At 41.7% G+C, this 19,210-nt stretch overlaps 1 protein-coding gene and 1 long non-coding RNA gene across 3 annotated transcripts in view; one reads left to right on the top strand and one right to left on the bottom strand.

Moving 5' to 3' along the window:
* Positions 1 to 19,210, top strand: part of MYO7B (myosin VIIB) — a 50,606-nt gene that overhangs the window by 17,815 nt on the left and 13,581 nt on the right. For both annotated transcript variants that reach the window (XM_035334360.1, XM_035334361.1), the window contains exons 16-38: positions 99 to 236; positions 1,162 to 1,314; positions 1,841 to 1,939; positions 2,480 to 2,574; positions 3,893 to 3,977; positions 5,033 to 5,182; positions 6,030 to 6,209; positions 6,953 to 7,162; positions 7,794 to 7,958; positions 8,237 to 8,317; positions 8,859 to 8,986; positions 10,232 to 10,358; positions 11,557 to 11,676; positions 12,517 to 12,690; positions 13,570 to 13,797; positions 14,221 to 14,388; positions 14,959 to 15,076; positions 15,167 to 15,293; positions 16,040 to 16,209; positions 16,808 to 16,989; positions 17,752 to 17,879; positions 18,414 to 18,571; positions 19,047 to 19,200. In XM_035334360.1, the coding sequence (XP_035190251.1) occupies positions 99 to 236; positions 1,162 to 1,314; positions 1,841 to 1,939; positions 2,480 to 2,574; positions 3,893 to 3,977; positions 5,033 to 5,182; positions 6,030 to 6,209; positions 6,953 to 7,162; positions 7,794 to 7,958; positions 8,237 to 8,317; positions 8,859 to 8,986; positions 10,232 to 10,358; positions 11,557 to 11,676; positions 12,517 to 12,690; positions 13,570 to 13,797; positions 14,221 to 14,388; positions 14,959 to 15,076; positions 15,167 to 15,293; positions 16,040 to 16,209; positions 16,808 to 16,989; positions 17,752 to 17,879; positions 18,414 to 18,571; positions 19,047 to 19,200 (3,338 nt within the window). The remainder of the gene's footprint in view (positions 1 to 98; positions 237 to 1,161; positions 1,315 to 1,840; positions 1,940 to 2,479; positions 2,575 to 3,892; positions 3,978 to 5,032; positions 5,183 to 6,029; positions 6,210 to 6,952; positions 7,163 to 7,793; positions 7,959 to 8,236; positions 8,318 to 8,858; positions 8,987 to 10,231; positions 10,359 to 11,556; positions 11,677 to 12,516; positions 12,691 to 13,569; positions 13,798 to 14,220; positions 14,389 to 14,958; positions 15,077 to 15,166; positions 15,294 to 16,039; positions 16,210 to 16,807; positions 16,990 to 17,751; positions 17,880 to 18,413; positions 18,572 to 19,046; positions 19,201 to 19,210) is intronic.
* LOC118171346 overlaps positions 1 to 19,210 on the bottom strand; it is a 42,606-nt gene that overhangs the window by 21,490 nt on the left and 1,906 nt on the right. Inside the window, exons 3-5 of the long non-coding RNA XR_004753165.1 lie at positions 13,449 to 13,819; positions 6,163 to 6,847; positions 4,155 to 4,367 (exon numbers count right to left, since the gene is read on the bottom strand). This is a non-coding gene — a long non-coding RNA (uncharacterized LOC118171346). The remainder of the gene's footprint in view (positions 1 to 4,154; positions 4,368 to 6,162; positions 6,848 to 13,448; positions 13,820 to 19,210) is intronic.

Raw genomic sequence — 19,210 nt, 5'->3', positions numbered from 1 at the left:
TGTTTGATACCATTACTTCATACAAAAGTACGGAGATTTATTATCTGGCCTTCTGACAATGAATGATGTAGCAGTCAGCATGTGCTTACTCTTCCCAGAGCTTGGATACCACCAAACGGCTCTCTACTCTGGGAGGACAGTTCAAGCAATCCCTAGAAAAACTCATGAAAATCCTTGATCAGTGCCAGCCATACTTCATCCGCTGCATCAAACCGAACGACTACAAGAAACCACTGGTAACGCTTTAACATTATGAGCTCTTGTCTTCAGTAAACTTTTTAATGATGAAAAGATATTAGTTGCTATGTAACATTTTCTATCTGTACTTCAGCCAAGAAGAGCTGGAGTACAAGCCATTACTGTAAGAAAAAGGGCAATAGGATATAGTAATAGAGTAACAGAGTGATGGATGGCAAAAAAGCACACAGGTGTGCTCCTGGGAGGAGCTGTAAAAGCCAGTCCTGTAAAGGTAAGGAGAGAACTGGGCAGTTTCTAGCCCAATCAAAGGGACTAATGAAAAAAAAAATAGGATTCAGCCATGATCATATTATGAAAGCCTGAGAGAGATGAAGGGAGCTGTTGGTATTTGAGAGAGGGGTGATGTAGCCTAATTTGACACTACAAAAGAAGAGCAAGTTTGTCATTAAGATACTTGGCTGGAACTTGGGAGATCACAACCCAGTTCTACACCAAATCCTTCTATGGTGTTTGTCAAGTGACTTAATCATTTTCAAAGTACTGCACGTGGCCTAGCGAACCTATTTTTAATCTGCATTACAAAAAAAATAGCAGCACTCATGCTGTGTATGCCCAAAGAACTTAAGTTTATACTACTGTTACTCACACCTGCAAAACAATATGAACAATTTATTGTTCACCTGAAATTACAGTTATAGAATTGAAAATGGTTGCTAAAGACAGTCTGAAGTTAATGGACTGCTTCCACTGCCAATAAACACAAATTTGAAGACCTTCTGGAGTGACATGTTTATGCCTGTAATTAATTAATTTAGGACACTGAAGGAAGAAGCGCAATCAAGAAAAGCCATAGTAGGCCATTTTAAAGGCCCTCGGAGGTCACAGGTTAATAGATATATTTTGAGGAATGCTGCATGTGCAGCTTCTTTTTGTACTAAGCCTCATCTTTGTTTTGTCTTCCAGTTATTTGACCGGGAGCTGTGTATCAAACAGCTGCGATATTCAGGGATGATGGAGACCATTCAGATCAGGAAAGCTGGCTACCCAATTCGCTACACCTTTGAGGAGTTCTTTGACAGATACAGAGTTCTCCTGCCGTCATCTGTTCAAAAACTGGTGTGTTAGCACAAGCTTGACTTAAGGCTAATCTAACTTTTCCTTATGAAGCTATAGTCTTTCCCATAGTAGAAAGTTCTTGGATTACTGCTGGCAGAGCTGAGACAGCTGTCATCACAATAACTGTAAATTACAAAAAACTCTAAATACTTACATGTTCAATTGACCTTAGCTGAAACAATAGAGGTGCTTTAGGTCCTGGAGTTGTTCCACATAGACATCCCAGGCACGGTGGCATATCTACTGCCCTCAGATATTTTGTTTTCTGTAATCACATACTTCTGAGGTCACTGACATTCTTCCTGGCAATTTAACTCTGGAACGCTTCACTAAACACTAATGTTCCTCTGTTTCTTGACCATTTGAGCCAAACCACTTTCATTCATTATCCTGTCAGACCAGAGGTCTGTCATACCTCATCTGTTTGTGTTCTTTGCCCTATGAAATGCAAGGCAGTAGATCCTTACATAGTACCACCACTGTGTGTCCAACCAAGTCCTAATATAATGATGCTTTTGCACATCAGCTGAAGAATGATGCTCGACAGTCCTGTATCAGCATCTCTGAAGCAGTGCTGGGCAAGGATGAGAGCTGGCAAGCTGGAGAGACCAAGATTTTCCTTAAAGTAAGTAAAAGGACAGCTTATTGCTTCTTCCTCTGAAAAACTGAGCATTTCACAGTTAAGCCTGACTTGAAAATTTAAGAGTGGTGAACCAGGAGGATTGGGTTCTCTTATAAACTCTCTCTTGAACGTGAGACTGGATCTGTGTTCCTGAAGACCATGTAATTTGATGGACACAAGCTTAGTGTAGGAGGTGCTGATCCTTTTCCTGTGCTCCAATGGTGCAGCTGAAACAGCACAGAGCAATATATTGGTTTCTGCTCAAGCCCAGAGCACAATAGATACCAACACACTGTCCCAGGGGAAGTCCTTGCCCTACGCAAGGTAAAAGCAGTCTTTTCCTAGACAGACTCTGCTTGTTTATTGCTATAGCCAGACATGGTGTGGCCAGATAGTGACAACTCTTCCTACTGCAGCTCCACAAACACATTTTAATCCCAGCTTGCAGTATGTCATGCCGATTCTGTGTCTTTTACAGACCATGTGTGCAGTTTTCAGAAGTTGTGGAGTTGTCTATTCAGCTGGCATATTTTCTTTTAACAGGATCACCATGACACAGTATTGGAGTTGCAACGACAAAAGATACTGACAGATAAGGTTCTTCTTATCCAGAAGGTGATGAGAGGATTCAAGGACAGGTCAGTGATCTCACAGAACGGGATTTGCTTTGGTTTATAGTGTGGTTTTAATATCCTAAGTGAAGCATTCCTGAGTATTAGATGTATCAATTCATGCCTTCCACTACCTCTCAATTCAATGCTCATCATGTAACAGTGCATCCATGCATACTTCGCACAAAGATTTGTTCTTTCTGTACTATCTGTTTATTATCATGATACTCTTCAAAGAGCAGGACTGTTGTGTGTAGAGGAAGGACTGGAAGGAGGATTTGCGCTTAATCTTAACAGCAAATAGTAGGGATGGGTATCTGGAAAGCAGGAAGCCTGCATGGAATGTAGGATCTTCTATTTTAGAATGCTTCTTTGATACGAGACATAGGTAGAAAAGAATAGGAAAGACAGAAAACTAACTAGTCCTTCTTGACAAAGATGCACAATTCTAGTTTAGTATGAAATATCTCCAGAACTAAAATTTAGTCACTGTCAGATAAATCATTGCCCTCACTAAAACGCTTTATATCATGATATTTTTTTCATTAATGTTGTGTTGCCCAGCCAGAACCATAATGTAAGACTAACTCCTGGTTTGGTTTAGAAAATGTTCCTGACAATGGTGAAGCAGTAACTATAACACAGGACACAAATGCCCATAAAATTCTCCCTTTTTTTTCCAACTCTGCCTGTTATCTAACAGAGTATTGCCCCTCTCTAAAAAAAATGCCTTTTATTTTTAAACTATCAGTTATGTGCAAGCTTTGACAAACACTGTGTGACATCTTCTACCATAGGATGTTCTTCTTGCTCAAATGCGCTCCTAACCTTGGCAGTTAGGACATTGGGAAGCAAGTGGTCATTAGATGGGAGAGTTATCCCTGCTTTATGTGAAGGCTTTTTCAGCTCTTACAGAACTTTCCTACTACAGCAATGAATTTGGTCTGCAGTTGCTATTAATATTTTTTCAGCATTAAAGGGCAAAGTCAGCTCAGACGTAAAAAGGTGGATTAGTAATACTTTTGTCTCATCCTTTCTACTAGCAAATGGATAGCAAACCAAATATGAAAGCTCTCACTTTGAGAGCTCAACTGAACAATTCATGGTGCTGCTTCACTAGCAGGATGAGCTGAGCCTGGGTGAAACTCCCCAAGGCCCTTGTCCTGAAAAGGTCAGGCAAAACAGCCTCTTCTGGCATTTCCATCAGCATGGAGAATGTGTAAGCAGACAAAATGCTTTGAGAAAGGATAATTTTGATGCACATGGTAGAAAAGTATGTCACCAGACTTCTATGAAGCAGCAGAAATAATGTACTGCTTGTCACCTCACCTGTCTGTTTGCTTAGGAAGCAGTTTTTGAAACAGAGGAAGTCTGCTGTAGCCATTCAGGCAGCCTGGCGAGGCTACTGCTGCCGGAAGAATTTCAGAATGGTAAGAGGAGGGTGTATATATAAGTGGGGGGGGGGGGGGGGAGCATGTATATATAAGTAAGTGTGTGTGTGTATTTATACACTATGCTTTGTAAGGCTGAGTGGAATATTAGGAATGAAGATATTCACAAATGAAAAGGGAAGAGGCAGAATGGCAGGGCATAAAGAAGGGACTTACTGGGTCCAAGGAGGACTCTGGGGCATCTCAAGGCTTGCTAAACTTGTGACATTTCTGCTTTCTGGTGAAACAGTAACACAACTAACCTCTGGAAGGCCTGGCTGCAGCAAGCTAGCACCCAAGTGCTCCAACAGTTCTAGTCAGGAGTCCAGGGCATCACTACCAAGCTGTGAGCAGAGGGTCTTCCATAGCTATTACAGGAAAACGGGGAATCTGTAATCGAAAAAAAAAATCATTGTATCAATCTACAAAAATTAATAAGCTGAACTTCTGCAGACGGCGGCTTTTGTGGGTGAGGAAAGCTACACCATATTGGAGGTGCCCACATATTGTGTATTTGTATGAGAGAGATTGTTATTACTATATAAGAGAACGTCCCATTTGTGAGAAGCGAGAGGAGAAACTGCCAATTTCAGTCAGAAACATTTTATATTCTGCATCAAAGTAACACAATTCCTATCTGAAGATCTAGAGTGTTGTCCTGCACTTGGCTCTGTCCTTCTCTGCTGCTTCTCTCAGGATTAATGTACCTATCTCTCCCGAGTCCATGCTGTTCTTTTTTTTTTCCCAATATACTTAGTTTCATGTCTGCTCTCTTCTTTCCCTTGTCAAAATGTCAGGCTGACACTGCCTGAAGCCACTCCCTAGAAAAGCTCCTCAAAAGAACTCTGTCTCATCTAGTTTTAAAAGCATATCACTGGAAGAAGAAATTAAAGCATTCTTTTATGGATGGCAGTATCCCATTAACCCCTTCCAGTGGCTTTACCCAATTACTGAATTTCATTATCTTCTATTCATCCCATTCATTCCAACTTAACCCCAGTCTCACTTGCTTTGAACACCAATCAATCACTTTTTTTTTTCCCCACCTCCTGCAGATTATGCTGGGTTTTGGGCGCCTGCAGGCCCTCTACCGGAGCCGTCAGCTTGCCAAACAGTATGAAACAGCCCGGGCTCGTGTCATCAGGTTTCAAGCTGCATGCCGTGGTTATCTAATACGTCAAAAAATAGTAACGAGGAAGAAAGAGGTATGTCTTATACAGGCACAATGCAAGGGGCATGTTTGCTTGCCAAACTTTGAAAAGGATGGAAAGGGAGGTATGCGTATCTGTCCAGATACCTCATGAATATGATGTTGTTTCTAAGAGGTTCTGAGAGTCAATGACCAGCAAGTGTTGCCACTGGATAGCACAGGATATGGATATTAATTTTGGAATATTTTATTTTGAGGTATGAAAGCAGAGTTTTAAAAGAAGCTATTAGGTTTGAAGAGGTAGATATGTCAACTAGGGAACACTGAACGCTACGTGCTTTGGCTGACAAGACGCCTTGCCCAGTTTTCATGTGGACTTGCTCAAAGACCTGAATACTGCTGTATTTTAGAGAATAGTAAGAAGCAGACAGAGTTGTAAACTTAGTTGTAAGGATGATTTAGAAATGGGACAAGGTAAACACATGCACATTTCTGTTTGCAATATGACCTGGCGCTTTAGCCATCATGCACAATTACAGCCTCCTGACACAAAACACTTTAAAATTTTAAATACTGTGTTGTGTTTTTTCTGCTATTAGGAATACTTTGTTTTTCCTAAAGTGATTTATTTTTTCTTTTAGTGATACACTTCTTCAAAATTGTACATTATTACTAATAGGCCAACAGTCTATTGGGACAGCTGTTAAGAACAAAGCCCTGCTGATGTGTTATGTCTTTGTCACTGCTTAGCACAAGCAACATTTGGCTTCACATTCCAGCATTGCACTAGCAGAGCTGGACCTCACTGCCATAGCACCTTTGTAATTGCCTTTCATCCTTGCACCCGTTCTTTCTAGCAGAATGATGTTCCAGTTATGCTTAACCAAATTCTGTGTTTAAAGGAACACCTGTCTATTCTGGAAAGAGACGAGGAGGAAGAAAGACAAAGGAGGAAAGATGCTTTTGCCAACAGACCAACAAATGATGATGTTATCAGTGACCAAGAGATGGTTGACAAAATTTTTGGGTTTTTACCTTCTATGATTGGAGGCCAAGAAGGACAGGCTCCCCTGGGCTTTGAGGTATGGAGCTGCAGAGTGGTAATGGGTCATGTTCATTCCTTGTGTAAATCCATCAACTTTTTTGGAATTTCATCAGTGGTCAATTCTGTTTAATGGACTTCTCTACAGTGAAAGATACACCCAAATTAGTCATCCAGACAGGAACTCCTTTCAGAGTTCATCTCCCAAAAGTTTTTGATCGCCTGCAGTTTAAGAACTGTGTGTCTTCAAAGCCACTTCGTATTTGTTTCTTTGCTCCAGCAGCCCCCCACCAAATAGAGCCATTCTCTCCATTTTGGCACCATATGATCTGCTGCCATTGCTCTTAGTGATTTTCCAGCTGACACAGGCTGGAAGTTTATGACCTAAATTACCCCATTTTCTGAAAAGCAAAATTTGAGATATACTAGTCCTGACAACAGTGGAGGATAGAATGGGGTAGGGAGAGCAGAATAGTCTGGATTAGTGCAGGATATGAGTAATAGGAGAGCATGTGCATTTTCCAACCAGAAATGTTCTTGGCCAGCTGAAGACCAGGGTAGGAAGGCCATATAGAATGGATGAATCTCAGAACAAGCCCTGAGTCCCAGCAGTCAATTGGCATCAGCTGAAAATGGCTTTGGGTTTAACTGGAAAGCCACATTCTGGAGGACCTATGGCTAAGCAGAAAGAGAAAAAAAAATATTAAAAATAAATAAATAAATAAATAAAAAGTATCAGGTTAAAGGGAAAGAAAATATAATTCTTCCTCATGTTCTGCACAGGACTTGGAAACAAAGCCCCATAAGCTGGAAGAGGTGGATCTGGACATGATTCCCATGAGTGTGGAGCTAGAAGAGGAAACAGATGGCTTGGAAGAGTACACCTTCCCCAAGTTTGCAGCTACTTATTTTCAGGGGTCATCTACACATATGCACATCCGGAGACCACTGCGGCATCCGCTACTTTACCATGATGATAAAGACAACGTCCTGGTACCTTGTTCCTGCTTGTCGATGAACCTGTTCCCCCTGCCTCAGGCACAGCCCTAGGAACCAGAGTCTTTAGAGTCAAGCAAATACTCCTAAGCACTTGTATGAAAGTAGTAATTTCCATCAGCATTTTGTGGTGCTTTGCAGGCAGGCATTTCACACAGATACCTCCCCAGCACAAGATATCTGTTCTCCTTTAGTCTGCCAAAAGAGAGAACTCCAAGGCTTATTTTCTTCCTAGAAGAATTCTTATTTCTTATTTTCTTCCTAGAAGAGCTCACTGCATTGCTGTCTATCCGGGTGGGTAAATGCAGAGTGCAGTGACAGTTTCTCTGTTCCACTCTGGCTGCAGCGCACATGCGAAGTGCCGGTACCGAGAATGGTGAGGGCTCAGCAACCACAGAGCAAATCTGATATTCCCACTAGAGCTGCACCCTCTTCCTGAGGGTGTTACAAATGTTGCTCACACATAGTATGACATGAAAGTAAACTTTAGGTGTAAATAGTGGGAGAGATGGGATTTTAACAGCTTGGACTGGGTAAAAGAAGAAAGTGGTCTAATCTAAAGAGGAAGAAATGGCATGAGGCCTTTAATTCTATTGACAATGTCTGACTGTGCTTCCTGTCACTGCAGGCTTCTCTAGTTGTTTGGGTAATCATCCTGAGATTCATGGGGGACCTGCCAGAGCCAGCAATGTTTGCCAGGAATGTCACCAAGAACAGTTCCATGATGACACAGATATATGACACACTTGGCAGGAAAAACCAGGTCCAGTTCAAGAACGACAGCCCAGGCATGGTAAGATGAGCTATGGGGCTATGTTTGTATTTTCATATGCTTTCCTCGGTTTCTCTGATGTTCTACTGAGACTGAGAAAAGCAAACGAACCTTTGCATGCTACAAGTCTTGAAATACCAGAAGTGCAGAAGGGCTCCTGTCAGTCTGAGGACACAGCAGCTCCTTCTGGCAAGAGAGGACAAAACAAAAACATCTCTATTTGATCATCTTTCCTTTCTTAATGAATAGTTCTTGTTGTGCATTAAAGTAATTTCCTATAATGGTACTGTGTGTTGTAGAGAGAAAGCAGAAAGGATAACAAGATTTCCAAGGGTATCTCTTCCCTGAAGCTGAAACGGTCCTCCAAGTTGACAGGGAAGGTAAGAGCTGGAAATAAATGGCTTCCCCTAAGTCTCTTTGTCTGGACCCCCATCTGACAGATGTGTGACAGCAGTGTCCTGGCTGGGAATTCATTCCCTTGCCAAGCAAGGTCAGCTGCTGCAATCCTTCTTTTGAAATTATCCCCATGTACACTGATATCATTCATTATCTAGCAGATTTCCTTCATCCCTTCCTGCTGGAGAGTGACTCCTGAACACAGTGAACAATTTATTGTTGGGAACTGTTGGTATTACCGAACAGTTTGCCTAAAGTCCTTGCAGACTGAGAATCACCATGTGCTTAGGGCTGTACAAGACAGTACAACGTTTTCCTAGCCACTAATAATAGCACTGTAATACTGCATTTTATGACTTAGCTTGGGAGGAGGGGGGAAATATGGTCTGGTCCTAACCATTTTTGCACTGAATAGGAAGAGATTTAGCCAGAAAGACTGAGAAGGAATGTCTCATTTCTGAGAGAGTTGCCTGGTAAGAGGGAAGGTTTCTAGAGCACTCAGGAGTTCTGGTTGGCTTCTTTCAGGTGACAGACCAGCTTAGAAGTGGAGAAGAGCGTTTCCAGGAGGACACCTCAATCTCTGAGAGACCTATGTCTAACTTAGAAAAAGTGCACTTCATTATTGGCAATGCAATTCTGCGCCCTGCCATCAGGTAGGAAACTTGCACCTCTTTTCTAGGATCAGTTACCCATTACATCAAGGAAATCCCCTTTTCAGAATCCCTGGGGCATTTTCCTTATGTTGGAAATGTTCCACGTTTATCTCTGGGGGTTCCTTACTGAAAGTCCAAGCTAGACACATGCAGGCCTGTTTCTGGGCCTCAAGCAATGTACTCACATCAAAGACTGGCCGGTTTGCTGAGCAACTCAGACACTAAACAGGGAATTCTGCTCACAAGCAACATGAGGCTGGGCATTAACCTCAGCATGGTGTGAGGGTGAGACAGTCTGGTTGTTTCTGACTGGACCTTGTGAATTCTCTCTTCCATTTTAGCCTGTTTTAGCTTATGTAACACACGTCTGTTACAATGCGCCTAGGCACATGCCCTGCCTTGGCCTCATTCCTCTCTGTCCTAGTGTTTTGTTTCAGTCAAAATGCTCCCAGAAGCAGATCCCCATCTGGCCAAGATTGCCTTCAATCAATGTATCATAATGGCCACAAGCTAACTATCTACTCCCTCAGTCTGCTTTTCATCATAAGCGCTACCTGTAAGCAAAAACCTCATCTGCTTTGCATCTTCCCACATTGTACTCATCAAATGTGTGTTCCAAGAGAAAACTTTAAATTAGTTTTGTTTGTATGCAGCTTTTTGCATCTGTTTCCCACATGTCCTTGCTGCAGGCAACTTGCATTTTCAGAAGCTTACTCTGAAGCACCTTTTTTTCTGTTACTGTCTGAGGCCTCACACTATTTGCTCCAAGTTTCCTAAAAATATAAAATTAAGCAAGATGTCCCTCCCTCTCCCCCTCTTATCTCATAATCTACATATGATCGGACAAACAAGAGCCATGAGAAAAAAGCCACGTACTGTGGAGAGCTTAGAGCAAGTTTCACATGGGGTAGACAGCAGTGCCTGGTTTATCCATTTTGCATCTGGATAAACCAGGAGCTGGTTTTCCTGCACAGCCCCCCATCTTGTCATGGGAGGTATTCCAGCATGGAAACTGCACTTGAACTGCTTGAGTAACAAGGGGTTTCAATGGACAGTAGGCTTATTTTGAGCCTTTTTCTACCAAAGCAACAACACAGTTATTTACTGTCACACACTGTGGGTGGTATCCTAGTTAATGTAGTTAAATCTAGCTCAGATCTACTTCATTATGCCAAGCTTGTAATGGAAATGTAGCCAAAGACAGTTAATCATCATTATCTGTTGCTTTCACATGTTTTATTACAGAGATGAGATTTATTGCCAGATTTGCAAACAACTCACTGAAAACAGCAACAGGAACAGCTATGCTCGAGGCTGGATACTTCTGTCACTTTGCCTTGGTTGCTTTCCTCCTTCAGACACATTTTTGAAGGTACACTGTTCACTTTTCCTATAGCAGCTTAAATGTCTCAGCTGATCTCGTTTCTTTTGTATGGTAGTTTTTTGATACAAGTAGTCATGTAAACTGTTTGGCTGCCATAGCAGTTGGCACTGTGATTTTTGCAGAAACAATCTCATTTCATATGCTTATCTTGTAATTTAAAGAACTTATCACTGTATTCACATTAAACTATTTTTCTTGACATGCCATACGAGTCAGATACTGTTGTTGATCCAGCCTTCATTTTAGATCTTTAATATGCAAAGAATCTGGCAGATTTTACCCTCTCCACTCCTGCCTTTCCAGCATTTAAAACCAATCTTCAGTTACAATCCAAGTGGTTAAGTATACTCAAGAGTCCAGTGTAAAATCACCCCTTGTATTTTACCAGTTCTTACCCTACATCTCCAAACCCCATAAAATCCAATAGACTTGGATTTGGGCTCTTTCATCATTTTTTACAATACATTAATTTCTAAATTAAGATTGATAAATCCACCTCACAACAGAAAAAGAAAAACAAACTGTGGCTTCAACTTGACATCAGCTTTCCTTCTAAGTCTTAGAGGCATACAGAATCCATAGATATCCCTGAATCTTCAGCCTTTCTTTATTTGATACTCTTGCTCAAATGATTACTCAAAAATGCTGCCAAGTGGCCACTATTTGCAAAAAACAGGCACAAGCCATAGACCCACAGTTGCAATAAATACAAGTCAAGTATGTAAATACTTGCTTGGTGGTGTAAGTCCATGCTTATACCACATCATCCAAGGTAAAAAACTCCAAAAGCTCAGTTTCTCCAATCCTTCTCTTCCATTAATCATGGACTTCAACCATTTATATTACCAGACAACTTAATAAAACTAAGAGTAACGATAATCAGCCCTAACCTGCCATTAGCCCTCTTCATACAGAATGTCACAAGACCTCAGGCTCCTCAGTTGGAAACACTAACCCTTGTCCATAGCATAACCATAGGAATAAACACTCTCAACTGCCTAGTATTTCTGGTACAGTTAAACATAATCAATAGGCATATACTGACACAAGCCTTCCTTTTCAGTCTAAAAACTTCAGAATGCAGGTATGCTTAATCATTCTAATATATTCTATCATCTAAAGAGGGTTTCTAGTGTTTTATGGCCGTTAGCGTTACCTAATTCTTTCTTATGCTCTGTGCATACAGTACCTGCTGAATTTTATCCACAAGGGGCCCTCAGGCTATGCACCATACTGTGCTGAACGTTTGAGACGCACCTATGTCAATGGAGCAAGGACTGAACCTCCAAGCTGGCTGGAACTTCAGGTAGCATCTCTTTTTCTTAGTTATATTGAACTGTGTCATTTCATGCTGGATTGCATTTACGCATCTGTGCAAACAGATCTTCCTAAGTCCAATAGTGAAAATGAATTGTGCAAGGGGTTTGAAGACTGCTTTAGTCTGTGTAGCTCCTTAAGGTTTCTTATGGGTTTTCTGGCTGTTCCATTAACCTAAATCCACTGGAGAATGTGAGTTAGAGCTACACCACGTGGTTTGCAGTGAGATACTTCCATCCACTCAGGAGCTACAGGCCAGAACCATCTACTGAGGGAAGCTCTACATATTTTTGGAAAGAACTGAGCGGGGATTGTGCTTTTAAAATGGAGGGAGGGCAGAAGTGTGTATGATACTGTTACATTGCCCACCCCCTTTAAATGTCAGCCTAATAATTAGAAGTCACACAAGCCATAAATGAAGACCCCTATTTAAGTTATTCCTAAACCTGAGTGACCCTGCTGCCTAACATGCATCTTCCTGGGCAAAACGCTTGCTGCAGGCTATCTGTCCACTGATGAATATAAGGCTGCACCTAAAAGTCAATGTGCTCAAAAGGACTGAGGAAAAGTCTATCAATTATATCACACTGATTTGTAATGATCAGCTCCCCTGAGCTGCGAACTTGATTCCAGTGCTGTTCCAGAGAGGTCATTTATATTTAAAACTCACTATGCATTGAAGAAACTGGGTGGGCTTTCGAGGTTCACATAGATTGTTGACTAGAGTGTACAGAGTGTGGAGCTCTTAAATCTAAACGCCTTCTTCAGTTTCTATGGAAAAATAAGGTTTGCCCATAATTTATTTCTCTCCTTTACATCTGAATTACAGGCAACAAAGCAGAAGAAACCCATTATGTTTAATGTCACCCTGATGAATGGCCAAAGCATCACTGTCCCTGCAGACTCTGCTTCCATTGCCAAAGAGATCTGCCAGTTCATAGCAGATAAAACCAAACTGAAGGATGTGTTTGGTTTTTCACTCTACATTGCTGTGTTTGATAAGGTAAGATGTAGAAAACTAGAACTGAAGCTGCCTTCTCTTTCTGTGGAGTTATAGCTACGAGGAATCCCTGTGACTTCTGAAAGCATGTCTGTCCCCATCCTCGTGCTTGAATCAAATCAGTTCTGAACACCAGCTGAATACCAGGGCAGTGCAGCAGTATGGTCTCCCCCAGTTCTGGGATCAAACCTACAGCTGGCCATGCATGCAGCACTGCTGAACTGCTAGAATGGGGTAAAACTAGCAGGTCTCACATACTAGGGTGTCCTGTTTAAAGGCCTATTTCCTACCTGCACTGCTGCACACAACTTTCTTGTCCTGTGTTACATATGGTGCTGCTGATGCAGTCCCTACCACATGGCACATGCATTGAAAGCCACCAGCTTTGCAGCATGGTTGCTACTGTTAGCTCACATGATGGCATTTTAGCCTCCTTTTTGTTTTGTTTTTCCCTCTCTCTCTCTCTCAACAGTAATACTGGAGAATGGATATACAGAGCAGGATGACCTCTTGGTGCTCAGTTAGGTACCAATTGCAAAAAAAAAAAATATTTCAGAGATGGCACATTTGTTTAGATTACAGCAACACTTGCATGCATATTTAAAGGAATATACCAGGGATAAGCAGAAGTACAAGGAGACAAACAGAAGACTGCAAACCTTGCAGAGCTGTCTCATCTCATCTTCTATTACCCAATACCATCCCTGCACTTAGAAATGCACACTATTGCCAAAGTGTAACTTGCACATCCATCTGCTCACCTTTTCAGAGGTTTTTGTTGTTGTTGTTTTTTTGTCAGAAGACCAAGGAGGTTTGGGCTTGTTGTCCTTTGCTCAGATGCAAGGCAGACATGCCAGTAAATGCAATGTCCCTTTCTTCTAGGTCTGGTCACTGGGTGGGGGACGAGATCATGTCCTAGATGCCATCTCTCAATGTGAGCAGCTAGCAAAGGAGCAGGGCACGCATGAACGCAATGCACCCTGGAGGCTTTACTTTCGGAAGGAAATCTTTACCCCTTGGCACAACTCCCAGGAGGATCCCATCAGCACAGATCTCATTTACCATCAAGTCATTCGTGGCATCCGGTTTGGAGAGTACCGTTGTGAGAAGGTGGGTCTCCTTGTTCATCCTCCTAAAGAGACAAAACTGAATGAACATTAGAAAGTGAGAGGATGAACAACGTTTCTAATGGCTGTGAACTACTCTTCCTGTCTAATGGACAATTCCTGTCAAGGTGATTATGCCAGCTGTCACACTGGCAGCTGTAATAAATTTTTTTCTGTAGCTCGGTTCGCATGGCAACTGGAGGCATATTCCGAGGAACAATTTGTGTCCCTTTGAAATATCTTTGTTAATAATCTCTTTGATGCTATGATTGTATGAAGTTAATCTCTCCTTACGCTGTATGGCTGTCAAGAGTTATCCAGAAAAAGGTGGAAAAAAACAGTTCCTAAACTGCCTTCAAGGTTGAACAAAGCTAGCTGGACTTTGTGACATTTTTCTAGGCTTCTTTTAATGGATTAATTGTTTCAGGAGGAGGATTTGGTGGAGATAGGTGCAAAATATTGTTACATCCAGTTTGGAGATTCCATCCACAATGAACTTGTGCAGAAAGTGCTCCATGACTGCATCCCAGTGAAACAGCTGAAGTCCAAGCCCCTCGAAAAGTGGGTGAGCCTTATAACCTACGCACATGCTAAGGTAAGAGGTTCATCTGGCACTGCTGGGTAACTGCTCTCAAGCACCAGCTTCTGCATCTTTCACCATTTCTATTCTATTCTATTGAGGGAAGAAGGAAAAACATCTGTTTGTCTATCCGAAATAGTTAGGACTAGGAGAGAGGAGCACCTTTCCACTCATTCTTACATATAGGGCTCAACAGGAAGCCAGAACAAAGTACAGTTAAATCTCTTTTTTAAGGTTATTTCCCATCTGACAATTGAGTCGGAATGGGCACTAGATGGAGAATAATTTTGGTCTGGAAACAGGTTACCTGGATAATTTCCATGTCACCCAGAATGTGTTATACTTTTAACCCATCAGTGGGGTTTTGAAGGAAATCTGAAATCCACATGCCTGTGGGCAGCCTTAGCTGCGTGCGGCTTGGTCCCCTGCAGCCTGTTCCCTATTTGAATTTCGCCAGGTACCCTTGACATCAGTGATAACAGAGGGCTGCTGGGAACCTTTGCAATGAACTTGCTCTTTCTTGTCTGCAGATCATATAAATCAGAATTTACTGAGAAAAAAAATGGCTATATTTTCCTATTGCAGGCCCCATACACACAGGATCATCTTTCCCGTCAGACTGTGAAAGAACAACTTGTAGATTTTGCTCGCTTTCAGTGGCCTTTGCTTTTTTCCAGATTCTTTGAAGTCACTAAGTTTTCAGGTAATGTCTCAAGCCTAGGAATAGAGGACAAATATAAGATCAATAGAGAAGGACTCGCATAGCATTGAGTAGTTTTCTCTGCGTTTCCAGGTCCCAGCTTGCCCAAGAACCACTTTATACTTGCTGTAAATTGGAAAGGTATCTGCTTCTTGGATGAGTCAGAAAAGCAGATCCTTGATCTGACCTTCCCAGAGATAACTGGCATCCACACCAATCGGTGAGTGCCCCAGAAATACAAGATCTGAAGAAGGCAGCCCTGCCCACATTCAGAAAGGAGCCTCCATGTAGGAGGGAGGTGTACTTTCTCCGCCATCCCTTAAGTGATTTGATCTGAGCCTGGAATGGTGGTTTAGCCTAAGTCTGGGAAACCAAAAGGACACATTCTGAGCAGCCTGTAAAGGATATACTGAAAGGGCCGAATCTTCCTGATCAGTCAAAGGACCCTGCTCAACTGGAAAGGCATAAGGAAGCACAGATGTGTAAGACAAGAATGGCCCAAATAGCATAGTTAAGCCATCAGCAGCTATATGTGCAGGGAGTTCATATAATTCTCAAGTGTGATGGAGCTGAAAAGAATAGCTGAGAGAAAAAAAGTGTAATCATTGGCTCACTCAGGGCACACATCCTTGCATCAGATCGTTTAGAGCTTAGGGTCTTACATACAAGAAGAATACCTCTGTGAGGATGAAAACATATTTTATTAGTTGCCTAGTTATTCCAAACGAAAGGTGTTCTGTTATTTAGAATAAAGCGTTTTTGTACATAAGATGCTGGAGTCCAAAGAACCTGAAGCACGTCAGTTCTTCAGACCTACCAAATCATGAGAAGACAAATTAGGATCTACCAGTGCTCACTCTAAGGCAGTTGTCTACTACAAGGAGGTGTAGGTTCCTTGGCTGTGATTGCAGATGCCTCTGTAAGTTTTTCAGACACTCTGGTAACAAACTATTCAATAATACACAGGGCAGTGAAATCATTTGGACAGAGTTGCACTCTCATCACACTTCGTGCTGAGGAGTTTGTCCTGACATCTGTAAACAGCATTGTTATTGCTGAACTGGTGGTCATGTTCCTGGAAGGACTAAAGAAGAGATCACGATTTGCTGTGGCAATGAATGAGAAAAAACCCCAAGGTAAGCTTTAGAACTTTTCAACAGAGTAAGGAAGAAACCTTGAGAGAACCCACAGCACTTCTTTGAAAGAGCTCAGAGTAGTGGGAGAACTTCAGCAAGAGTTGCTCTGCTCCAGGATGAACGCACAGTGATCAGCACAGTTATGCCAAGTGCAAGGCAATGTGATTCAAGACCTTCATTTACAGATTAGTCTACTTTCTTGTATATTTTGTTTAGATAGGTGGCCTACAACTCAGCCTGCTTATAGTAGGAAGTGAGTTGGGTTCCCTGGAAATACTTTCCAGAAAACTTTCACAGGTGGTAAACTGGAATTTTTCCATGCTCTACTGCCAGCTCTAGACAAAAATTCTGTATCCACTTGATTCAAATGTAGTTCTACTTTTGCCCTCACTAGAATCAAAATCAGTCTGGCAGAGAAAATTTAAGTGATTTCTCTAAAGTGTTATTGGATGATTAGCTGTATTTACACAAATCACTTTCTGTTGCTAAATGAATTCAGACCTTTAAAATACAATTCCCTTGTCTTTCATGTTGAAATGCCTTTATATTTCTTGGACTGTCAAGCCTGAACAGTACTCCCTTATTCTGTTTTTTTCAGAAGATCCTGCCATCCTGTCCTTCAAGAAGGGAGACTTGCTAATCTTGACCGAGGATAAAAGACTAGATGCAAGCTCTGGTTGGATTTATGCCCAGAATGAAAGGACAGGCAAAACAGGGAATGTATTTTTGGAAGAAATCTACATTGTTCCTTCTCTCACAAAACCCTCTAGTCAAGTGCTGGTAAGAAAGCTGTACACTCTTTGAAGAGACTGGAAGATAAATAAGTGTTAAATAGGATTAAATTTATAAATGGAAATTAATCGTTTCTCTGAATTCAGACAAGTTCTGTATCTCCCAGTGAAACAAAGCATTTTATTCTGTCTTCTCTGACAACAAAACTAAACCTAGCCCAAACGCTAAGGAGAAGACTGCATTTACACAAAAGCAAAGACTTTCAAAATAATGGTCCATTCACTATTAGGGGGTTCAGTACATTGAACCTGTAGCCATTAATAGGTGTGCAGTTGAATTTTCTTGCAGAAAAGCTTTCCTGCAAAGTGTAGCAGGGTGCTTTAAAAGAACATGATCTTCCAGGGATTCAACACAAGCTTTCCTATTGATCACTGTTAGTTAACAATTTTTTCTTCAGTTTTGGATACTCAGCATATTGGTTACTGTGCTAACAAGTTATAAACTGACAAAGTGGGAAGACATAAAAAAAAAAAACAACACTAGTGTTAAGCAGGTGCAATTTTAATATGCATTATTCTCCTGATAATTCCTCACATTATGATGGTTACTTTTGCTGGGACTATGGAAGACAATGCCCTGAGTCTCCTACTCCCAAGTCTTTCTTGAGCCTCTGTAGATGCTGCTTAGGAGACAGAAGATCTCCTGCAGCATACAGCACTCAAGCCATCTGCACATATATGCTGAGTAACACTTGACAAGCTGTGCAGAGACCCGTCCAAGTGACATCTGTACATGGCTGTGTCCTTTCAGAATTTGCTGATGATGTCTCCAGACCAGAGGAGGACAGCTTCACAGAACTCCTACATGGATGAGCCTGACGAAGAGGATCTCAAAGTGAAGCCTTACACTCTGGAGGAATTCTCCTATGAACACTTCAGGTGAAGCTCCCTGTGCAGCATGGGCCCTAGGAAAGTTCTAGGCTTAAGGATCACTGAAGAACTAGGATGTAATCAGTTTCTGATTGGGTTTCTTCTCTTTGTTCCCTGTAATGAAGTATAACTTTGGACATGCAAAGATTCTGTCGCATGGCCTGCTTCTATCTTTTGTCTGCAGAAATACAAAGAGACAGGTAGAAGAATCCCAGCTGTAACTTCTTATTTTCTTTCCAGAAGGCCCTGTGCTAACTTCTGATCCATTCTTCAGCACTTACTAGCTAGAAGTTGTCACTTACACAAAATCTGAGGGAGAAAAACTAGACTTCTAAAACTTTTCTTCTTTTTGCACCATTCTCCTTTCTGGATCTTAAAGAAGCTACATTTTCCTGTTTTTTGCTGACCTGCATAATCGAAGGAAATATGAAATCACTGTCTTGGGAAATAATATACTTACAGATATCTCTTTTTGATCATCATCTATGTTCATAGCAATGCTGATCCAGTAATTTTGTGTTGCCTGCACTTGTCTTCATTCAGGACTCCTGAGAAGGAATCCATTAGCAAAGCTGTTCTCCAGAAATCTCGTGGACGCAATCAGCTGTGGGCACACTCTAAGGAGCCCTTAAAACAGCCCTTGTTGAAGAAAGCATGCACAGATGCTGATCTTCGGGATCTGGCTTGTCAGGCCTTCATTGATATCCTTTCACTTTTCTTTTTGGGACCTGAGAACTCTTGTTGGAAAGAAGAGCTGCTTCCACTAAACTCACCTCCACTGAGATAATACCACATCCACATTACCAGTGGTTCGCTTACATTAAGCAGAGGAGGGATGGTGTGTTTGCATGTGTTTGAATTAAGTCAGCTCTGCATGACTTAACATTTTTCCCTTGTCTACAGAGAAAAAGTTCCTATTCCTCCCAATGCTCCACAGCTGGTGACAACCTACTTAACTGAGCATGGGGCTATAGGGGTGAGCGGGATTTACTACATACACCCAGAACAAGCAGTGACTGCTGCCCAGGGAAAAGGGATCACAGAATATATTCCAGTATTCCTCTCAGTATTCCCCACTCATACCTCAGCAGAGTAGCTTAACATGTTAAGATCCAGGCAAGACTTCCCATTTATCTTTCAAAAATGACCTGCTTTTGTCCTTAACAGCATATTTACCCATCATGAAATTCATGGGGGACTACCCATCAAAACAGGCACACTCTTCTGTGGAAGTCACTGACCAGATATTCGTGGCAGCTATTCAGGAGGAGGTCCTGAGGGATGAAATTTACTGTCAGATCATGAAGCAGCTAACTGAGAACAGAAACAGGTACTCACCA

The sequence above is a fragment of the Oxyura jamaicensis genome, chromosome 9, assembly GCF_011077185.1.
Source record: "Oxyura jamaicensis isolate SHBP4307 breed ruddy duck chromosome 9, BPBGC_Ojam_1.0, whole genome shotgun sequence".
Taxonomy (NCBI): Eukaryota; Metazoa; Chordata; class Aves; order Anseriformes; family Anatidae; genus Oxyura; species Oxyura jamaicensis.
This window is presented reverse-complemented; position numbering and strand designations above follow the sequence as displayed.